Raw genomic sequence first — 18042 nt, forward strand, 5'->3', positions numbered from 1 at the left:
TGAAACTTAGGTTAGTTTATATAGTTGGAAATATACAGCGATAGACTCGAACATGTAAGGTCACATTGTCCTTTTTAAAGCATTCTACAACTTATATTATATACAATCTGTATTTATTAACATTCATGTAAAATATTTTTTTTATAATAACTGTTAAACTAAAATTGCTTGTGTGTAATGGAATAAAAATAATATAAATCATATAATAGTATCATTAAAGCCAGACAATTTTTTTTTTTTTTTAGTACTGGTGAACAAACTCAGGGTTACAGGATCAATTTTGAGTTGATAAAACCAATCCAGTCCAATCCGGCTTTGTTCGTACCATGAAGCTGATCATCAACTTTCTGTCAACTCAGGCTTGATCCTGAGTTAATGGAGCGCGTGCACATGAAAGTGTGACATCAGTAATGAGCAGCCAATCACATGCCTTAAAACGATGATTGACTTCTTGTGAGAGAGTCAGAGCGAAGATTATAAAATTGAACAATATGAATAATTTAAACACATTTACACAGCACGATCATGAAACGATCTATCCATGAAAGAGGAACACTTAAACAAAACATCTTACCATATAAGTGCAAGTAAAAGTTGTAAAGTTAGTTTATAGAGCTGATAATATTTATAGGTATAAAAACACTTAAGCTCACATGTAGTCATGTTTAAAGATACTGATTCTAAAACTTATTTATATTACATATTATCTATATGTTTACATTGATTTTAAATTAAAGCTTAATAATTACTATTAAACTAAGCTGGCTTGTGTAATGGATTAAGGGTATAAATAATATAAAATAATTATAAAAAAATAATCATCTCTAAAAATCGGATGATTTTATCTTTAAAAAGGTTTACTATGTAGCGTCCTTTAATTTGGAGCCAGAGAAACTGGAGGAGTGGCTTTATTGCGTCAGAGACGTGTCACTTTGCTTGAAGCTGATTGGTCAGATTTCGGTTTGCGATCTCTAAACCAGAACATAACCTGCCCCGGAGCGGGTAAGTTTTACACTTTATAGAAAAGTTTTTAAAAGTCTTTTCAGATTGGCTGAATCTGAGATCAACATGTAAAAAATCAAATAGTTTAAAGTTGTAAATAACACAGATTATGGGAGTAGGTTTAACAAGAAAATATTTGTCTTTCCTCATCAAGATTTAATGTTTAATTCAATGTGTTACTTGTCATTTCCTTGTAGATATTGGTTAAATTTACTACCAATTTCCAGTGCTGGGTATTGATTGATTACATGTAATCTGGATTATGTAATCAGATTAAAAAAAAAAAAAAAAAATATATATATATATATATATATATATATATTGTACTTGTATTGGAGTATATTAGATTTTAAAAAGCTCATAATATGACTACAGTTACTTTTTATGGATTACATGGGTGTTATTCACACAATGGCAGTAAATTTATGATGGGAAAAAAAAATCCCCAAAATGTGTCAACTGGACCCTTTTTAAAAAAAACAAACAATCGACCAATCAGCTGTGATCAAAGAAACATATAGGTGACGTCAAATATCCCAGTGTCTGTTGCAATGGCTTCACCTTTTCTACCAAATCCTGTGGACATCTCCGCACAAATTGTTAGACGAGCACTTCGTAGAGAAAGAGATTTTAGGGACAGACAAAATCCCCTAGCTTTTCCTGATACTTACTTGTATGAAAGATACAGATTCTCTGCGGAAGGAATCTCTTATATTTGCGAACTTGAGCCGCACATATCACATGTGACACATCGAAGTCATGAACTGTAAAAAATACTTGTAATTTTAACTGTAAAATTTTGTAAAAACCCTACGCAAAAAAAAATTAATAGGTTAACCGTAAATTCCCGTACTATATACAGGGAAAAACTGTAAAAGATCTAACCAGACATTTTATGTAATTTTACAGTAATATGCTGTTAATTGTACATTTTTTTAGAAGTACAAATAAATGTATAATTTACAGTCTAAAATTGTAAACATATTCCCAGAATTCCCTGCGTGACACTCCACATTTGAAAGTATTTTGTTTAAATAATCATGTTTTTTTTAATAGATTTTGTTATCAGTTATGTACATTTGGGCTTTGTTACATCTTCTGTTCTTTAATGAAAGTTAAAAATGAAAGTTAAAAACTTTTTTTTCTCCCCAGAAAGCAGATTTCACTTAGAACACTTAAATTATACAATAAAGTACAGTACATGTTAATATTATTCGAAATCTTTAAAAAAATAATTATAAAATTATTTATCTATCCTGACCCTCAGACAAGGCCACAAAACCGGTTCAGTGTGGCCCTCAGTAAAACCAGGGTCAAGATCGAGACGACCTTTGGCATCCTAAAGGCACGTTTGAACTGCCTTCGGGGGTTAAGGGTGTCACCAGAGCAGGCATCACAGATAGTGGCTGCATGTGCCATTCTGCACAATATAGCCACTATCAGAACGGAGCAAGCACCACCACTAAACCAGCTTCTCCCCGATGAAACTGACCCAATCACACTTGACCACCCAGCTGGCGCAGCTGTCAATCACCATACAACATTTTACTTAATAAAAGCACATTGAAAATGCAGATAGGTCTCAAATGGTTTTATTGTTGATGTGGCTAGGGAGGGAGAAAGAGAGAAAGATGCATTAATAAGTATTGAGTGTTCATACTAATGTGTTGCCTGCTTTAGTAAGTTCACATACTGAGATCTGTTTGATCTACAATTTAATTTGGAGGCTCCTCAGCTCACAGTCCAGCTCCTTTAGTGCAGTCCAATTCTAGGCTCCTTTTGTAAAGGGCCCCGACTGAGTCAGTTTCCACCTGAAACACAATTCCACCACAAACAATCATTACAAGTCTTCTTAAGGTAAATCAAATGACAAAAGGCATGAGTTAATACAGGCACAGGACTGGCTGTAATTTGTCAAGGGTTTAAAGCAGTACCTTGTTCACATTCCTTCTGAAGCTCATTGAGGTAGAGGCATCAGTTTGTGGGGCAGGTTGTGAAAAATCCTACAATAAGAGAGATAAGGGCCAGTCACATGTGTGTGACATTAAAATGTGTGGCATAAAAAAATAAAAATAAAAAATGCATTCAATGGTTTCCTGTAATACCAGCAATCGGCCGCCCCTTATTGCTACTCTGAGCCAGCTCCTCCGTCACAGTGTATTCTGAGGTGGCCCTCCCCCAGTTTTCTGAATGTTTGCTGCAAAAAAGTTGTGAAAATGTTCACGAAAATAATAAAAGGTTATGGTAAATACTCACCACTTTGAATGATATTTTAATATTTTGTCTTTATCTGCTGCCAAGAACGTTTGTAGTTGGGGTTGCATCTAAAAATCAATGAATAGCCTATTAATCTATATGATGTAGGCCTAATATACAGTCACATTTTTAATTAAAATTGAATGTATGTGTTTAACTTACGCATTAACGATCTTTCTCCAACACTCTTCTCTTGCTTTGGCAGCAGAGACAGTATTACTGCGTGCTTGAAACACGTTTATATTCATCATACTTTTGAATGATTATTTCTTGCTCCTCCGCAGAAAAACATACAGCTCTCGCTTCATCCATATTGAACGCGATTGGTTGCTCGGTGCCGACGTCACTCTTTTATGTGCACGCGCCCGTGGAGTAATCATAGCTTTAACCCTCTGGCCCTCTTCGGTCATTTTTGACCGAAAAATTGTATATTTAGAAATTTTAAAAATCTTAGCTTCATCGGAATGAGATGACACTTGGTGACTTTTGTCACATTAGCAATATGAACACACAAAAAAATCATGGACATGAATCGGATGCGTTAAAGAGTCCAAAAAATAAAGTCACTTGACTTCTTTGCGGTCAAAAATGACCGACATAGGAAATACTAAAAAAAAAAAAAAAAAAAAAGGTTTGAAACTCAGTGAATCTTTTGGTGGTACAAACTACAAATCAGCCACTGGTCAGAAAAAAAAAAGTGAGCAGCAATCAAGGGGTGACTGTCTAGAATATCAGGAGTGCAAAATAGACACGCACGCACACACACACACACACACACACAGAAATGAACTGGTAAAACTGCAACAGAGCAAATTTTGAAAATGTTAACATTAATTGAATTACATTAAATAAAATATCAATTAATTACAAAATGTTTATATAAAGCGTTTTGAATTATCACCATCTATTCCTTTTGTGGTCTTGTTAATTATCAAATACTAAGTAACAAAAATGCTTTCTAGGTGTTCCCTTTCTAACAACATTTTAATGTTGGCCTGTAATCATAATGTAAAACTGACACTTATTTAACCAAAAATATCTAAACCTTGACAAAAAGTAGTCTTTTAGAATGTCTAGATATATATCTAATAGCAAAACCTAAAAAAAAAAAAAAAAAAAAAAAAAAAGTCTAAAAAAAACAACGGGAATCCAAAAGGTTACACAACATTAAGTTTATATTTTTTTAATGCCTCCAGATGGGCCAATTCTCACTTAAAAAAAAAAAAAAAAAAAAAAAAGGATTTTAAATGCCTTCACTCTATTTTAATGTGAAATATTGCATTTATAAAAAAATAGTAAATAAAAAATATATTAATTCTAGTGGAGAAAATAGCTCATTAAAATTGTATAAATATTGCATAGTATCGTAAAAGTTCCCTAAAAATCATAAATAATCATCAAAAAACATATTACATTGATTTTCCTGAGAAAAATAAATAAGTTACATTTCAAGGCTTCGGTCACTTTTGACCACGAAGGAGGCAAGTGTGACTCCTAAACGAAGAGGGCCAGAAGGATCAAAGACCGAGTTGACACAGAAAGTTGATGAGCTGCGTCATGGTACCAATTAAGCCTGATTGCATCGGTTTGGTTTTGTCAACTCAAAACTAATCCTGTAACTCTGAATTTGTTCAGCCACCATCATGGTACAGGCCCCCGGTGTAAATGTAATATGCAATGAATTTTATGTTGATAAAAAAAAAAATATTTTCTTTCTCTTTGCTCTTTCAGATCAACATAGTACATTCAATGCAAGTTTAAAACAAGTTTGATCAAAGTAATCTAAAAAGTGCATTATGTAATCAGTAATGGACAGTAATCCATCCAGCTTATTGAAACCGTTTCCTTTGTGTTGATGAAAACAGTCATGTTCTGTAAAAATGAAAACACTTTAAAATGACTATTTACAATTTATTTACATTTGCAAAACAAACGTGATAAGACTCAACATAAACATTTTCTCCCATATGTAAAGGAGTTTGCTCTTATGAGGAAATAAATACAACAAAATAAAGTCTCATGACAGTTCAGAATCAAATCAACCATCAATCCTCATCTATTTCACATGTTTTAGTAATATTAGAGACAAATGGCACAAAGAGTGAAGAGGCACAAGTCAGTGATAATATAATATAATATAACATAATGCACCTAAGACGAGAGTGCACTGGCCAGCACAGTTTGTTCGGAGCCGACCTGAACGATGTACATGGGTACGACACACTGCACCGTCATGTTGTTGAGGTCGAGGTCATCGTCCGCTGCGGTCATCACGCTCTCGGACAGAAAGGGGCTCGACGTGGACTCCAGGACCTGACAGTGAGACGGAGACCAGCGCTGCAGTGATAGCACAAGATCCAACCAAAACCATGCCACGTTTGAGGTCAGAGGAATGGGTCTTGAAAGAAAGCAACACTAAAAAGCCTACTGTACGTGTTTGATACACACATTTCTGATGCCTCTGATTTATTAACAGGATCAAAACAGGTTTGCACACAATCATGTTGATTTGTTCAGCAAGTAAGATGCCTTTTAGTGTCGTTCTGCAAATGTCCTCATTCAGATCAGGGTACACGGTCTTTTCACATAAGCATAACATTTTATAATATAACTTTTATATACTTGCTATTAGCCTAAGCTTAGGTTTACTGGCTTAGAGATTCTTAAATGGGATGATTTCCCAAAAAAACTAAGAAAACCCACACACACTGAAATGACATCGTAGGTAAAAGTAAAATATTTACACTTTTCAATGGTTTAAATTATTTTTATTGTACATTAAGATTATTAGGTTTATCAATTATCAGAAATATCATGTTAAAATGAGAGTATCAAATATATTTATAATCTTTGCATTGCATTTAAAAAGTACAGAGCTTTGATCATAAAACTAAGCATTTAAAAATCAGTTTACCAAGACATATTATTGGGAAGTTTAGAGGCTTATACACATTTTATGATAATTATTCTGTTGATGTTTTGATCACTGATTTACATTCCAAGCTACCCGAGTTTCTTATTATAATAAAGCGCTCTCATTTACAAAGTCAGCATCTGCACCTAACAGCAGATTTCTGCTCAGCTTGAATGAAATGAAGCAGATTTTTCGCTCTACACAGTCACACACATTTTATAAATATATTTTTACAAATATTTCAGACTGTAAGATTTCACAATTTTACTGTGCATCTTTCAAAACGATTTAAAAAAAAAAAAAAACCTTCCCAGCCCCAGACTTTTGAACAATAATATTATTCCTGTTGTATATTGTGGCATCAAAATGCAAGTATTTAATTTTGCATCTAAAAGCTAATTTTTCTGACTTCTTGGAAGGAACAATTACAGAACTCACATCCTCCATGTTCCAGAGATCAGAGCAGTCAGTCTCGAAGCTGGAGCAGTTGATTCCAGTCTCTAGCAAAACATTTGCATCCCCATTACTCTGCCAAAAAGAAAAGAAAAACCCTGTAATATCTCACAGTACAGCAGGGAGTGAGGTGTAACAGAGGGAATGAGTGACTCACGGTGGCAGAGGTGTGTTTGAGCACAGCTGACAGGAGCCGGATGTACTCGGTCGCAGCCTTCAGCATGTCCACTTTACTGGGCTTTCTGTCTCGAGGCATCACTGGCACAATACGCCGCAGGTACGAGAACATGCTGTTCAGACTCCTCACCTGCGCACAGCACAGCACACTACTGCCAACATTACACAACACTTCTTACGGAGCAAAATAAATAAATACATAGAGACTGTGTCTGTATAGAGTTCAGATGCAAAAGCCTCCAAGTGTCGTCTGAAATGTCATCTAAAATGAGCATTTTTAATCAGGCTGCTAGGTTCAGTAATTTCACTGTTACGGCAATTTATAGGTTATTTTCTGTGCAATTAAAGTGAAATAACAGAAAATAAATAATAGGTGCCTGATTAAAAAGAAAAGAAAAGCAGCTCATTTTAGAAAATTTCAGAAGTTTTTGTGAAAAGTGGGGACTCTCCATAGGCGTAATGGTTTTTATACTGTACTTACTGTATGTGCTATTGTCCTACACCAACCCTACACCTAAACCTACCCCTTACAGGAGACTGTCTGCTATTTCAGATTTTCAATACACTCCACTCTGTGTGATTTATAAGCGTTTTGAAAAGTGGGGACATGGAGTAATATCCTGAAAAGTCACCTTCTTGTAATACCTGTCATTATACACATTTATGTCCTCATTTGTCACATGCCATAATGCATCAGATTACACACTCTTAAATTTCCATAATTGAAAATCATATATTTTGAATCCAGATATCTTCCATTCAGAAAGAACATAGGCTTTACAAAGGAAACAATTGTCCACAGCTTTAAAAAAAAAAAAAAAAAAATTAGTCATTAGTCTTAATGTGCAATTTGAACATTTAATTGTGTCAAAGCTATAATTAAGCTAGTTATGCTTTTACTGACAGAAATATTAGTACAGTGAAGGCAGCAGAACTAATGCATGAAAGCCCGGAGGCTTTGAATAGCAAATCCTTCAGGTGCAAGTTAATGAGAGATTCTTACATTAAAACCTTATGTAAACCAGTAATACACAGCTAATGCTGAGGTTAACAAAAAGACTGAACGGGGTCTGCATGTTAAGCAAATGGAGCTCAATAGGAGCTGTACAGCAGAAGAGATGAAAAGCGCTTTCGCCATGCCTTTTTAAAAAAAAAATATGTCTTTAAAATAAATTGTGTAACCCAGCTGTTAAGGTGAATATCACTTTTGGTCAATATTTCAATCTTATCAAGCTGCATGGGCAAAATATGCACTCAACATTAGGTTTTGCAAGACAAATGATGTTTCCATCTCAGAATGCCTTCACCGCCTTAAACAGCATTTACAACAACCACCATTAACTTCACAACCAAACAAGGACATAATCACTTTGCAAAATATATAACCAATCATATTCAGCCTTGGTTGAGCAGAACCCAAAATAAAACTAAACTTAGTCAAGATAAAATAAGCGAACCTGAAAATAAAAAGACACCTCAAAAAAAAAAAAAAAAAATATATATATATATGGTAGTTTTACCTCATTCCACTAACAGATAGAGTTGTTTAGATTTAAATCACTTGTTGGGAAAAAATTTAAATAATAAAATAAAAAATAAATATATTTATTCGCCAAAAGAGGGCAGCAATGCACAAGTGTGAGGAACAAATGATGCGCTCTCTCTCTCACACACACACACACACACACACTCACCCTCAGTCTCTCCTTCGCGTTTGCGAGCTGTCGTCTCTTCACAGCTTTATCCCGGTCCTCGGTGTCGATATACTGACCGTCATCCAAGCGCACAAATTTACCGATATTGACGTGAACTGGAAGCGAGGGCTCAGCGCTGTCGCGTAATAAAACATCACCCATGAGCTCGCGCTCTGGGACCTTCATGAGACCCACCACAGCCCTGAACCTCCTGCTGCTCATCTCACCTGCATTCACAGATTCCTTCAAAATACTAAACGACACAATCTCTCAGCGCAGTACATCATTTAATATATCTGTGTGAGGAGACATAGCATTTAAATCGATCATATTGTCTAGAAGTCGGCTAACTTACTGATGAAAATAATCTATTTCAAACTCATGCCACCTGTGCGCAAACCCCGCCCCCTGCACCTGCGATGATTAGCTGCAGTATCGGGATCTGAGCGCTAGATGGCGCTGTATGGCAATATCTTCCTGTCGATGCATTTTACTTCAAGATTTTGAAGATTCGTGATTGTGATGTGACTGAATGTTAAGCTCTTATTCTGCTGGCAGTAATTAATGTTAATCTATCTAATATCATCATAAATCATATCAGCATAACATTGCACACAAAAACAATAATAATTATGCGTTGTTATGAGAAATAATAATGAACAATAATTTGTTCAGAAACTTAATTCTTCATAAAAATAATTTTTTTTTTGTTTTTTTAAGATTGTTTACAAAATCTTAGCAAAGGATTTTTAGTTTTGTTACTGAATAACAACAACAACATCCTATCTGTACGCTGTTAATGTCTGGCAGGTCATATTTTTGTAGCATACAAAACACAAACATGCATGCAGCAGATTGCATTTGCATAAACTTTGTATCTTCATGTGTGCATTGTTATTTATTTTTGCCTGTCTTCCCTTTCATTTGGTAGTAAAAGACACACTTCAAAATCTATCTCCACTTCTTCATTCAGTGAAACAGTGCAGTGAGTGTCTCTGGTCGTGAACGTATATATATATATATATATATATTCACAGATGATAAATTACACAAGCACACAAATAAGATCATTATTTTTCAGGAAACTTATCACAGCCTTGAAAAAAATCCTTCATGAATCAGTTAAATGGAAATGCGTCTTTGCTTGAGTCATTTGTGTAATGCACTGTGGTTAAAAAAAGACACTGCATACTTATACTTAATTATGCACTTTATTTCAGAGTCTCTTAATATTCCTGGAAATATAGCAAAGTTCATAAGAATAACTGTACATATTACATAGTGTGGAGTGTAAATATCCTGTTCAGCTACATTACATTCCTGTTAAAGCCATATAACCACACCTAAATTCCAACGCAAGCACTTGAATGATGGTGTGAGAGTGAATAAATACGATCTCATTCACTTATCTATCTCAAACTATCAGAGAATATATCTCCCATATTCACAGTTACTCATGTCTTTATTTTTCCATGCCTTGGACACAAAGCTCAAAGAGGCTTTTGTCTTTTCTATTTGGCTTAGTATTATTTTATTTATGAAACAATTTCATTCATCATCAAAGAAGATATCCATGACTATGTGACCACAATTTATTAGTTTATTTTTAGGAAATAAATTGCATTTTTTCTTTCAGCAGGTAAACCATATAGAGCAAAAATAGAAATGTCCAAAAAGTCATATATGTTGCATTTTAGTAGTTTGATAAATTAATATGTATAGCCACGGAGGAGAAACGACTGATGTAAATACAAAATATATAAATAAGTGACTACATAAACCAAAAAAGCCAACATTGATTTTATGGCACAAAAAACGGAGAACTATTGGGCTCGTGTATTTCATGCAAGAGGCTGTAGGTGTCCTATGGTTTTTGTGAACAATTGAGTCGCATTTGTAGGCTTGGAATCTGATCAGCTGCTACATTACATTACTTCAATGCGTCTGTGGGACGTCAGGAACTCAGTCTGATAACAGAGGACCGGCTCTCTCCAAAGACTTTCTGTGAATTTATATTCATACTAACTCCAGTCTAATGAGCAGAAGTGGTGTTGCATGTATTTCTAAAGTCTGTCTCAATAATGAACTTACACTGACCACACTCATCACTTCCAGCAGCCTCGCTGCTTTGGCCAAATCTCAGATTAGGAAAGACTGTGACAGAATGGCATGTATATGTAATTATAATGACTGTATATCAAATCTGGCAACAGATTCCATGGCAGGTTTGTAACAGATGATCACACGGTTTTTAATAACACTCACTTATACACATTTCCAGGGATTTATGACCTTATGAACTCAGTTTGGATCTATGATATATGAACTAAAACATCTAACTTCCCAAATGTGTGGGTGGACAAACACAGAACTTGAAATCAAGACACTGCTGCAGTGAAAAACAGTCATCATGAAACTATTGCTGGTAATGCTGTATTATGAAATATGGTCAAAAGGAGACGTGCCTAGTTGCACATCTACATTGGGTCAGGTTATACAGACAATTTGTGGATTATTTAAATTATGAGAACTGAATTAATTATAAATTCAAAAAGTGGTTTTCCAGTACACTCTCAGAAATAAAGGTACAAAAGCTGTCAAAAGGTACACTTTTGTACCTATTAGGTTCAAATATGTACCTTTAAGGTACCGAAATGGACCCTTTAGGTACAAACATGTACCTTTTGAAAAGGTACCGCCCCAGTGACAGCTTTTGTACCTTTATTTCTGAGAGTGTATAAATATCTATCCATTCTTAAGGGCAGACACTGCAGGCAAAAACACTTTTTTCATGCACCTGTCAAGTTTGAGATTTTGGGCTTTTTGGTTTTTCATAAAGTGTTTTTTTCAGACTAGTGGAAAGAAAACATCCAAAAGACCCTGTTAAGTGTTTCTTTTATAGCACTTTTTTTTTGTGTCAATAGATTTCAATTGCAATACATATTTTTAAAGGCAGTTTTCTCAAAAAGAGTTTTTTTTTCTCCTACACTGAGCCATAAATCTCCACTTCATGGCATTTACACACACCAAACTTTACATTTTTATTCCTATAGTCTATATCCTGAAGGTTTTTACAGACGGATTTGTTCATAAATAATTTGCTTGATTATATACAACATTTTAATCCGCCCAAAAACTTCCGTTCTAAGCATTTTCTGAATTATGGAGTGACAAAAATTCCCTTCGTAAAAACTTTTGACTCTAATATGTCAAAAATAAATAAAAATTAAAATAATCATCCGGTGTTTAGATTTTTGAACTAGAAATTTATGCAAATTAGCATATATTTCATTAAATAATTACTCATTTGCATATCTAAACCTAAGATTTTAGAAAACTTGTAATAGAAAGAATGTTTGCAATTATCAGTATAATCAATCAGCTGGGTGAGTAAGGCGATAACGATTATTATTATTATTATTTATTTTTTAAAATCTCATTCACCTGCAGAGTCTCGCCTTAAATCAAGAAACAGTTACTTGAGAAGCAAAATGACTTAAGATAGTCTTGTTTTCTGAAAAACAAACAAACAAATAAATAAAAATATTAAGTGAATTTATGTTCAAAACCAAGGGGTAAAAAATAAACATATTTTCCCCTTGAATGAAGTATATTTTTATTACCCCATTAGCACATTTTTTCTTATTCTTAAGTTAAAACTCACTTAATTTTGATGTTTTCAAGAAAACAAGAGCACTATGAATCCTTAATCATGCTGCAGCCTTGACTAAATATACATTGCATTCATTTATTCCTAAATACATCCAATAAAACTGACAAACCGCATCTCATCGTGTTTGACTTGAGCTTCCAGTGACAAAACAACTCATTTTGTTTATTTAAAATTATTTACAAAGCTCGTTATATTTTATAAAAGTAAAAATATTATATGTATTTTATATTTACAGTGGTAGCATGAGAGTCTGGGAGGGGGGCGTCCCAAAGTCTCACACGCCTTCTGCGTGGCCAATCAGCGGCAAGGATCTCAGTGACGTAAGCCTACTCAAATTACTAGTGTGTGAAGTGGGAGGAATTGATAGTGACATCATTTCGCAGCATCATCGTACCGGATACTAGCACAAGTCCAAGAAAGACTTTGATAAACTTGAAGAACATGATCTCACGCCAAAAGTGACTTAGAATAAGTTCAGAACACATCCAGCACACTTTAAGAGAGTTTAAGAGACCCAAAGCAGACAGAAGACGATGATCGCGTCTCATTTACTGGCATACTACTTCACCGAGCTTCACCATGACCACGTCCAGAAAGTAAGTAGCCTACAGCAGCCGGCTTTTCGACTTTTTATGTAGAATATCGACTCAGTGAGGCCGGTGGAGGAGTGGAGACCGTCCCCGCTCAGTTATGATGTTAGTTTGTTATGATAGTAAGTGCTTCACATCCTTGAACAGACACACGTGTTTTTGACAGAGAGGCCGGTGTTAAAGCACTTAACACAAGATAACAGCATAATCATACTGATACCACACTCAGGGCTCCGATATTGAATCAATACTCTTGTTATATTGATTTCATATTCCAAATTCCCGACGTCGTGACGCATGAATTCCGTGCGTCAGCCGCAAAAAAACAGTTTCCGCATTTTTTTTTTTTTTTTTTTAAGTAAGGAGACTTACAAGGCGCCTACGTAGTTTGAGAGTTGATAACCTTGATGATATTCGTGTCCTTTTATGTTTCTGTTACATATAACAGTCTGGACGTCAGTTTGAAATGATGGTCCGTAAAAGTCATTGATAGTGAACACACAAATACTATATTATTGGAGAAACTTGCCTGGCGAGTTTCTGTGGCGCTTCCTGCCACGACGCAGCTTTAGCGCGCAAGAGAGCGTTGCCACGGTAACCTGACACTCTAGCGCCCTGCCAGTCACGTGCCACTCCTCTGAAGGTGTTTCATTGTAACAACCGTGCAGTGACCTCGGATACATTGTAACCAGTGTTGGGAAGTAACTAATTGCATGTAACAGAATTACGTAATTTTATTACAAAATAAATGTAACTTTAATCTGTTACAGTTACTGAGAAAAAAAAAAGTAATTATGACATTAACTATTTCAGAGGGGGCTACATATGAATATTTTCTCACACATACAGATTTGATTGATTTCTTTTCCAAATTGCATTGACTGCTGCTTTAAAATATGAGACACCAGTGTTTCATGAGTTTAGGACTTTGCTTATGTGATGACTGTTTTATTTGAGTTTATGTGTGCTGTATTTTTTTTTTTGAAGATTAACTGTTAGATGCCAGTGTTTTCTGTCATAGTTATGCAAAGATTTGATTTCAAAAACAGTTTCATAAACTATTTCTTGTTGTGGTTTTAAATATGTATTTAACCTCAAAATGTTCTCAAAGTACAAAGAGGTGCTAACCCTGCCTGCTTTAAATGTTTCAAAATGATTAACAGTTGAAAACATTTGTTAGACATTTAGTAAAGTAATCAAATGTAATCAGTTACATTATTTTATTAAAGTAATTTAAATAGTTACACTATTTAAAATGTCATAAGTAGTGGAACTAGTAATCTGTAACTGATTACATTTCCAAAGTAACCTTCCCAAAAAATGTTAACACTTAAAACACAACTTAAGCGGCGACTTCTGCTTTTTTGCTGTGTCCTCAACGCTCTTCAGACCAGCAGATGCCATCTCTGGAATTGACAAGATGTTTTCTTACCATGATATTTATACATCTTGCACCTGCACTCCTACACGCCACCGTTTATAGTGTGTTAGGTGCTAAAACATCATTTGTGTTCAGATAGTAACAGAATAGAGTTGACAGCACTGTTTTAGAGTGCTGCTGTTTAGTTTGGTTATAAACGGCGTCAACATCCATTCTGCATTTCTTTTTTATGCATGTTCCAACCATGAAAATCAGCGGGCTTAAACAACGTTGGACCTCATTGACGTTAATTGTGTGGATACTGAGACATTTTTAAAATATCTTTGCGTTTTACAGAAAAAGAAATATGTGAAGTGTGGAATACAGTCATTCTAACGTTCTTTACATAATCTTGTGGCAGAGCAAGAAAAGTGAACATCAGTGCTGAGGCGTCCTAGATTATGCAACGTCCAAAACTACCTCGATTCACTGAATTCCTTTCCGTCCACATATTTGTATGAGAATATTTGAAAAGTGCGTTAAAAATGCCGGATGGAAATGCCAAGATGCACATAACATTTTTAACTGTGAATTAAAAAAGGCGGATAAATGTGCATAAACAACGATAAAAAAAAAAAACTTGCCTCAGCAGATCATGTGATTGTATAATTGGAGTAACCAGCACAGCAGTCTCATTGCACACACCATTTCAAACGTTGTTTTTAATAGTCCTGAAATGCTTGAACCAAAGACTGTCATCAAAAAGATATGGTATAACTGCCTCTCAGAACTGTCTGAGCAAACGCTGTCATATTATCATATTATTATTGGAGCTGTCTGTATATGAAAGTATATTGAGATTCTTTTTCAATGCACACACTCTGACCTTCCTCATGTCTTGACATTATTACACACTTATCTTGAGTTCTAGAGTGCAGAAATGTCTTGTGCAAATGAAAAGAGTTTCCTTCCCTTTTAATGATCCTTATTTCTTCGGAATTGTTATTGTGTGAATACTTTCTGAATCGCATTGAAGTGCTGTTTGGCCTCGCGTGTGTTGGGGTTAAAATCAAGTGCAATGTGATGCTGATGTTGAAATTGGTGTGTAATTGGAAAGGTGTGGAGTTGAAGAGAGCCCTGAATAGAATTGACCACAGGGCAGAAAAATGATTGATGTAATTGCTTTTTCAGCAGCATTATAGACCTATAATTGAACAATGTTCTTAACCACTTATAGGGTGAATTAACACTGGATATATTTTTGAATTCTTGACTTTTCTGGCAAAAACCATCAGCTACATCTGGATGATATAAACCTCGCACTTCTGATGATATTTGATGGATATCTAAGCATTGATGTATTTGCACTGGAAATGCTTTTTTATTTTTTTCAAACTAGCCATCTTTTTAACATTGTGGTAGATTTGAATGAAAGAATGAAATTCAGTAAAGATAATTATATATATATATATATAATTATATATGATTAGTATATCATTAGTATATCTTTGCATTTTATTAAATGAAAATGATCAGGGCATGATTTTCACTAAATGAGCACAAAGGATTATATTTCCTATTTTTCATATATAAATGCCACAGAAAGCAGATGAAATCTTTTTTTATCTTTTTTTGAAGCAGATGAAATTAAATGAATCAAGTACCAACTGCAATGCTGTTTGTACTCCTCAAGTTTAAACTAAAGATTATTAAAATATCTCTTTTATCTCTAGTTTATGTGTACTGTCACATACACTATGCAATTGACATCTAGGCCTTGCTGTTCATTCATTGAGGCTGATATTTATGGAGCCATTTGAGAACAGAGACAGGACCTTGAATTCAAGGTGACCAGCCTGTGTGTGTGTGTGTGTGTGTGTGTGTGTGCATAATTTCTATTAGTTTAATGAAAGTATAGTTCCTTTTGCTGAAGTGGTTATATAATGTACTTTCCATGTTAATCAAAGTGACCTTGCTATATATATATATATAATTAATTTTTTTACACTGAACCATAATGGAACACATTGTTTCACTTCTCACATAAATCTGATTGTGTTGTTTGTTCAGTGTTTTTGATGTTCAGGCTCTTTGGGGTCAGGCATGTTGTTTCAGAGCCCTGTGCGTTAGGGAACATGGGTTGATTTGTTTACCGTCTGATCTTGGCGCCCCATGTTTCTAATGTTTGGCAGCTGTATGGTGCTTTTTGTCCCCTGCCATATTCTAAAAACAGCCTGTCGAGTTTCACATCTCACTGTAGTTCTTAGTATTTCCGAGGACAGACCATTTGTCCTGCTGGGATGTAGTAGTGTGACTGTAAATGCTTTCTATAGATATCTGCTAGCCGTATGAATTGTGCCTCAGAATGTGTGCTATTTAATAGAGAATCGAACCATTATTGAGCTGAAATTGCAGCTGTCAATCATTAAATGTTCTGCAGCAGACCTCAGAGAGAGAGCGAGCTGCATTTCTTTTACAATCTGGAAGGATGTTGGCTACAGAGGCTCTTTCTTCATCTAACATAACAACAATCAGGAATTTCTCTAAAGAAGTCACTGTCTGACCTTTGAGTGGAATCTAGTACGGGACATTCCAGCTTCCCTTTCTTGTGAAAGATTCTTCCGCTGGTGTCACGACTGTAAGAGTATGCGGATGGTTTCAGGTTACTACTGGCCTTCAGAGAAAAGCTGGTCTTTGATTGGCAGAGACAGACAGCGTGATTACATCTTGAACAAACGCTACGTTGTGTTCCATCCCTGTTATATTGTGCTGATCTACACTACCGGTCAAAAGTTTTTGAACTGTACGATTTCTAGTGTTTTTTTTTTTTTTAAAGAAGTCTCTTCTGCTCACCAAGCCTGCATTTATTTGATCCAAAGTACAGCATAAGCAGTATTATTGTGAAGCATTTTTAGTATTTAAAATAACTGCTTTCTATTTGAATATATTTTAAAATGTAATTTATTTCTGTGATCAAAGTTGTATTTTCAGCATCATTACTGCAGTCTTCAGCGTCACATGATCTTCAGAAATCATTCTGATATACTGATTTGCTGCTCAAGAAACATTTATTATTATCAATATTTAAAACAGACAGTTAAAATCAGAATTTAAGTCAAGCACATCATTTCTCTGGTTATATATTGTACATTTAGTTGCAAATAGATTTATATAGTTATTTGATTATTCAGGGTTTTTGAAAAATAAAAAAAAGTTGTGATTTCCAGATCAGTAAAATTTGTGAAAATTAATATTACCTTAAAAGTTAATGGAAAAATATGCTCATACCTATCGGTTAGAAACTACATTGTGTAAGTGCTCTATGAAATCATTGAAAATAAAATGTTATCCATTTTGTGAGAAACCTGGGTATTCCATGCATGATCATGTTCTCATTACTATGATTAGATATAAAACAAGTTTGTGAATTTAACAGTGAACTCTAGAACAGAGGAAAAACTCACACTTCGTTTATTTCTTCAGGTGGATAAGTACCTTTATCACATGCGGCTGTCCAATGAGAACCTGATGGATGTGTCCAAGCGCTTCAGGAGGGATATGGATAAAGGACTGGGTCGAGACACAAACCCAACCGCAGCCGTCAAGATGCTCCCCACCTTCGTCCGCTCCACACCTGATGGCACAGGTGAGGACAATGAGATTGTGACATGCACAGATGATGAATGCATTATCAAAATTGCCCGAGACATCCAGGCTTTGCCTTTCACAATCCCAAATCATATCTGGACACTTAAGCCGCACTTAGAAATGTAGGATGCTTTCAGGTAAAATAGGCCACTTTTAGCTCAATTTTCAAAAAGTGGCCCAGTTGAGCTGAATTCATTGAATTTCAATCTCAAGCGATCAAATGCAAACAAGTAATGCTAGAGCTTCACGTTTGCTTGGACATGCTACCAACTGTT

At 35.0% G+C, this 18042-nt stretch overlaps 2 protein-coding genes and 1 long non-coding RNA gene across 4 annotated transcripts in view; 1 reads left to right on the forward strand and 2 right to left on the reverse strand.

Moving 5' to 3' along the window:
• Positions 1 to 2579: 2579 nt before the first annotated feature.
• Positions 2580 to 3762, reverse strand: LOC131541477 (uncharacterized). Its single transcript, XR_009271520.1, has 5 exons — positions 3421 to 3762; positions 3108 to 3326; positions 2937 to 3005; positions 2696 to 2813; positions 2580 to 2609 (listed from the first exon to the last, which is right to left on the reverse strand). It is a non-coding gene; the product is annotated as an uncharacterized LOC131541477 (long non-coding RNA).
• Positions 3763 to 5143: 1381 nt separating this feature from the next.
• On the reverse strand, positions 5144 to 8836 carry figla (folliculogenesis specific bHLH transcription factor). 2 transcript variants are annotated; one of them, XM_058775446.1, is made up of 4 exons: positions 8497 to 8836; positions 6783 to 6932; positions 6611 to 6700; positions 5144 to 5595 (listed from the first exon to the last, which is right to left on the reverse strand). In XM_058775446.1, exons 1-4 carry the CDS (start codon positions 8716 to 8718, stop codon positions 5410 to 5412), a joined length of 648 nt encoding a protein of 215 aa, XP_058631429.1. In that variant the 5' UTR covers positions 8719 to 8836; the 3' UTR covers positions 5144 to 5409. The 2 variants fall into 2 exon arrangements, with proteins under 2 accessions (XP_058631429.1, XP_058631430.1); XM_058775447.1 differs by having other exon boundaries at positions 5145 to 5571; positions 8497 to 8833.
• Positions 8837 to 12363: 3527 nt separating this feature from the next.
• hk2 (hexokinase 2) overlaps positions 12364 to 18042 on the forward strand; it is a 48773-nt gene continuing 43094 nt past the window's right edge. Inside the window, exons 1-2 of the mRNA XM_058775445.1 lie at positions 12364 to 12765; positions 17603 to 17765. Of these exons, the coding sequence (XP_058631428.1) occupies positions 12703 to 12765; positions 17603 to 17765 (226 nt within the window). The 5' untranslated portion in view covers positions 12364 to 12702. The remainder of the gene's footprint in view (positions 12766 to 17602; positions 17766 to 18042) is intronic.

This window comes from Onychostoma macrolepis, chromosome 05 (assembly GCF_012432095.1).
Source record: "Onychostoma macrolepis isolate SWU-2019 chromosome 05, ASM1243209v1, whole genome shotgun sequence".
Taxonomy (NCBI): domain Eukaryota; kingdom Metazoa; phylum Chordata; class Actinopteri; order Cypriniformes; family Cyprinidae; genus Onychostoma; species Onychostoma macrolepis.

Excerpts from the sequence above, each read along its gene's own strand:
- figla (XM_058775446.1), bottom strand. The coding sequence starts at position 8,718 with ATGAGCAGCAGGAGGTTCAGGGCTGTGGTGGGTCTCATGAAGGTCCCA. Across the intron at positions 6,933-8,496 it reads ACGCGAAGGAGAGACTGAGG|GTGAGGAGTCTGAACAGCAT; the intron begins GTGAGTGTGTGT and ends TGCTGTGCGCAG. Across the intron at positions 5,596-6,610 it reads ATCTCTGGAACATGGAGGAT|CGCTGGTCTCCGTCTCACTG; the intron begins GTGAGTTCTGTA and ends CTATCACTGCAG.